This window comes from Pseudorasbora parva, chromosome 3, assembly GCF_024679245.1.
Source record: "Pseudorasbora parva isolate DD20220531a chromosome 3, ASM2467924v1, whole genome shotgun sequence".
Taxonomy (NCBI): domain Eukaryota; kingdom Metazoa; phylum Chordata; class Actinopteri; order Cypriniformes; family Gobionidae; genus Pseudorasbora; species Pseudorasbora parva.
The window spans coordinates 60,295,623-60,299,533 of record NC_090174.1 but is presented as its reverse complement, the minus strand read 5'-3'; the positions used below and the strand labels follow the sequence as shown (position 1 = coordinate 60,299,533).

The following is a 3,911-nucleotide window of genomic DNA, read 5'->3' as shown; positions in this document are numbered from 1 at the left end:
GCGAATTCGCTTCAAACGCGTGAATGCACAAAACACAACACTCGCGCAAAATGTGCGCATCGCGCAAGACGCTCAGTTCGCGGCAAATTTGCGTCATTCGCGTCCATCGCGCCAAACGCATCCATCTCGCCACAGGACCTCCAGACACGCGTCAACGCTCCTTTCCATTGACTTAACATGGAAATCATTCACTTCAGACGCTCTATTCGCGTTGGTGTGAACGTGACTTTAGCAGTGTTCTTGTGAGGAATTCTCAGAGGCATGATAAATACGGGCCCTGACTATCAACATACTCAACTTTATTATTTGAGGCCTAGTCCACACGGAACACGGGGTATTTTTATAACCGGAGTTTTAGATAGCTTTTGGTTTAGCTACCAATAACCTGCTCTTATTTGGTACTTCATGCAATCCCGAGTAATGAAGAATTAATGATTTTCACCTGTGACATATTGATTGAGTAAATTGGCAGGTGCAGAGAAAAAATATGCTCCTCATGAGAAAGGAGGAGCCATGCTGATTTACATCTGTATAAATTTGGATGGTAGCACCCTAAAGTGTTGTTGAAACAAGCTTGGCAATAATGGGGTTTTGGCAGGTTGGAGTTGGATTGGTGGTTATTCTTGCTCTTGGATTTTCTGATGCACAATGGCGAGCAAGAGCAGCCCATAATCGCAGTCCAAGTGAGCTTAGGCCTAGGGCATTAGCTCAAGCTTCTCAACAGGCTGATTCCAGGATGTCTGTGGTTTCCAGTAAACCTGTGTTTGCGCCACAAACATTCCCCGCTCAGTTTCCTCTCCAGACACCAGTCAGGACTGACATCGGAAAGCAATCTCAAGATTTCATGGGTGTTCAGTCAAAAGAGCTGTTGCAGGGTCCAGTAGCAAAACTGACGTGGAGCTTTCCAAGTCTACCAGAGGAACCGCAGCCACCCGCCGTTCCTTTTGAGTTGCCGCGTCCTGTCCCTGCCAACAGTGTAGCTGCTCAGTGTGGAGAGAATTCAGTATATGTGGAAGTGATGAAGGACTTCTTTGGGACTGGACACCCACTGTCGTCCTCTGCTTTTACACTGGGAGGCTGCACTGCAACTGGAGAGGATCCTTCTGCTCAAGTGCTCATCTTTGAGTCTGAACTGCATGGATGTAGCAGCACATCAATGGTAAGATTTTATTTTGGTGTTACTCACAGAAAATATCCGTGATTGATTCCATTAACCTTTCTTTTTAGGTGACTGGGGATGAGCTTGTCTATTCGTTCAACATTATCTACACCCCACAAGCAGTTAATGGTGTTCCTATTGTCAGGAGCCGTAGTGCAGTGGTTGGTATCGAGTGTCATTATCCAAGGTGAGGATTAAATGATTTGAGACCCGCTGGATCTGCTGATCCCACATTTATGGACACTAAATGACTGCTTGTTTAACTCCTACAGAGCACATAATGTGAGCAGCGACGCCTTATTGCCCACTTGGATCCCATATGCCTCAACTAAGGTTGCGGAGGACATCTTTGTCTTCTCCCTCAGGCTCATGACTGGTTGGTGTATCCCAAACACATTTGTAACATGCTTGTGAACCTGTGCTAAGACCCTTTCTTTGCAGATGACTGGCTGTTTGAGCGACCTTCTAACCAGTACTTCCTGGGTGACGTGATAAATCTTGAAGCATCAGTGCGTTTGTACAGCCATGTTCCCGTCCGTGTGTTTGTGGACAGCTGCGTGGCTACTGCTGTCCCTGATGTTGCTTCTGTCCCCAGATACTCCTTTATTGAGAATAATGGGTAAGAGGCGCTACCTCGCGTATACTGGCTTCCAGTAAGGTTGCAGGTCTTCTAACTGGGTTTGGTTTACAGGTGCCTGGTTGATGCCAAGCTCACAGGCTCCACATCTCACTTTATGCCTCGGACTCAAGGTGATAAGCTGCGGTTTCAATTAGAGGCGTTCAGGTTCCAGCAAGCAGACAGTGGACTGGTATGTGTTAGTTGTGCAACTCTTTGTATGATCTGCTACCATGGTGTACTAATAACTGTCTTTGCAGGTCTACATCACATGTGTTTTGAAGGCGGCTGCAGCAACCCCAAGTTTTGAGCAAAAAGCTTGTTCATTCTCTGCTAATGGGTATGTTGCCTGCTAGATGGGTGTACAGGTAAACTGGTTGCCATCAACTTACCTGAGGGTGTTTCTTGTCAGTTGGGTGTCCGCAGATGACTCTGACCAGGTGTGCGGCTGCTGTGACTCCACTTGTAGCGTCAGAAGTGGAAGTGATCGGCTGCTTACGGGTATGGACTAACTCTAACTTTTTCTTGTCGCTTTCATGGCTTTAGTTCTCACGAACCCTTTGTTTCTTCTCAGATCTACGATGGGAAAAGGCATCTGTCGGCCCCATCAATGTTAAGGACTATGGCCAAAAAGTAACTGGAAGTGCAGTATAATTTAATAAAATATGCTCTTTATAGGTTTGTGTCTTGTCTTTATTGGCACAATACTAAACATATCTAGCCACGTTGCATGATTTGACTGTTCAAATATGCTCCACAAAATGGCTTTTATTACTGGCCTGTGTGGGGACTGGTATTTTGCTCCAGTCATTTGTAGGTTTAGGCCTGTTGCAACACTAGACTGTAAAGAAGAAAAATGGCCGTGATGACTGACCCATAGGATTCTAAAAGGAGTTGCGACCGCGTAAAGTAGGGTTGAGCTGGTTGTTGCCACCTTGGCTGTCATTCCTGGATAAAATCTGTCCATCACTCCTCCTCAACCAACTTCACTGGCTTCCTGTGGCCAGCTGCATCCAGTTTAAACTGTTAGTTTTCCTCTGAAAGCTTATGGCCCTGCGCCACAATCTTGCTGAGTTAGTTCAACAATGTTCCTGCCCAGACCCTCAGGTCCAGCAGTGACAATCTGCTTGTACCCAAGTTTAAATGCTCTACTATGGCAGGAAGGGCTTAGTGTCACTGGCCCTAAAATTATGGAATAAGCTGCTCTTGGCTATCCGTAATGCACCAACACTTCAGATGCTTTATAGATCCCAAAACTCACTCATTTTCTCTGGGCAGTAAATGTTTCTTGTACTGCCACTGCCTTCAAGTGATCTCTCACCTCTGTCATGCTACATGACTAGTTGCTGTTTATTCTTCTCTTTGACTGTATAACGTCTATCTGGAGTTGTTTGTTATAATGAGCAGGCTGACTGTCTTTTGATTGTACTCTTGAATTCCATTGTAAAGTGACTGTGGGTTCTTGAAATGTACTATTAAAAAACAAACTTTTATTTAGACTGAAAATGGGCAAAAAGGCAGGATGTGGGTGGAGCTAATGTGATGACTAAGGCTGCAATTACATTGCAGGTCTTGAGGCACAATTCCCATTTGGTGACTATATCTGATTTTTTTTGAAGACCCGCTTACATCATCTTTTCAAAAGCGACCCGTATCCGATATTTGCATTTACACTGTACACTGGCAAAACAGCCCAAGACGTTCTTAATCGGTGAAAGGAAGTAAAACAGCGCAATATGCAATGGACGCAGACAAAATGATTGCACAATGTTTTGCTCTCTGCACTGTTCCACACATCCTAGTTTGGCAAAACATTTCTCTCTTAATGCGGAGAAAAAGAGGAGAGCCCTTGACGGGGTTGCCAGGTTTTCACAACAAAAGCTGCCCAATTGCAAATCAAAACTGTGTTAAAGTAGCCCAATTCTGCATGAAAACCGCAGACTTGGCAACACTGGATCGCAGTTTGTGTCCACCTGAGTTGACGTCATTCGCCTCCGTCCTTTTTTCAATGACGTACGACTCGCATTTACTGGGGAATATCCGATTTGACCGCTTACATGGCAGACGCTAATGCACGCATCCGAATCATATCGGATTTATTACCACATATGAATTCGATCTGAGGATATTGGAATT

The 3,911-nt window shown here is 45.1% G+C and overlaps 1 protein-coding gene across 1 annotated transcript; it reads left to right on the top strand.

Annotated features, from left to right (window-relative positions):
* The first annotated feature begins 548 nt into the window (after nt 1–548).
* On the top strand, nt 549–2,452 carry LOC137072121 (zona pellucida sperm-binding protein 3-like). Its single transcript, XM_067440336.1, has 8 exons — nt 549–1,159; nt 1,228–1,346; nt 1,432–1,535; nt 1,601–1,778; nt 1,851–1,968; nt 2,036–2,115; nt 2,188–2,276; nt 2,350–2,452. The coding sequence occupies exons 1-8, from the start codon at nt 584–586 to the stop codon at nt 2,427–2,429; spliced, it is 1,344 nt and encodes a 447-aa protein (XP_067296437.1). The 5' UTR covers nt 549–583; the 3' UTR covers nt 2,430–2,452.
* Nucleotides 2,453–3,911: the final 1,459 nt, after the last annotated feature.

What these genes read in the sequence shown, in the direction of transcription:
- LOC137072121 (XM_067440336.1), top strand. Translation starts at nt 584, where the DNA reads ATGGGGTTTTGGCAGGTTGGAGTTGGATTGGTGGTTATTCTTGCTCTT. An exon ending in CTCCCTCAGGCTCATGACTG is followed by an intron (nt 1,536 to 1,600) that starts GTTGGTGTATCC and finishes CTTTCTTTGCAG; the next exon opens with ATGACTGGCTGTTTGAGCGA. An exon ending in AGCAAGCAGACAGTGGACTG is followed by an intron (nt 1,969 to 2,035) that starts GTATGTGTTAGT and finishes CTGTCTTTGCAG; the next exon opens with GTCTACATCACATGTGTTTT.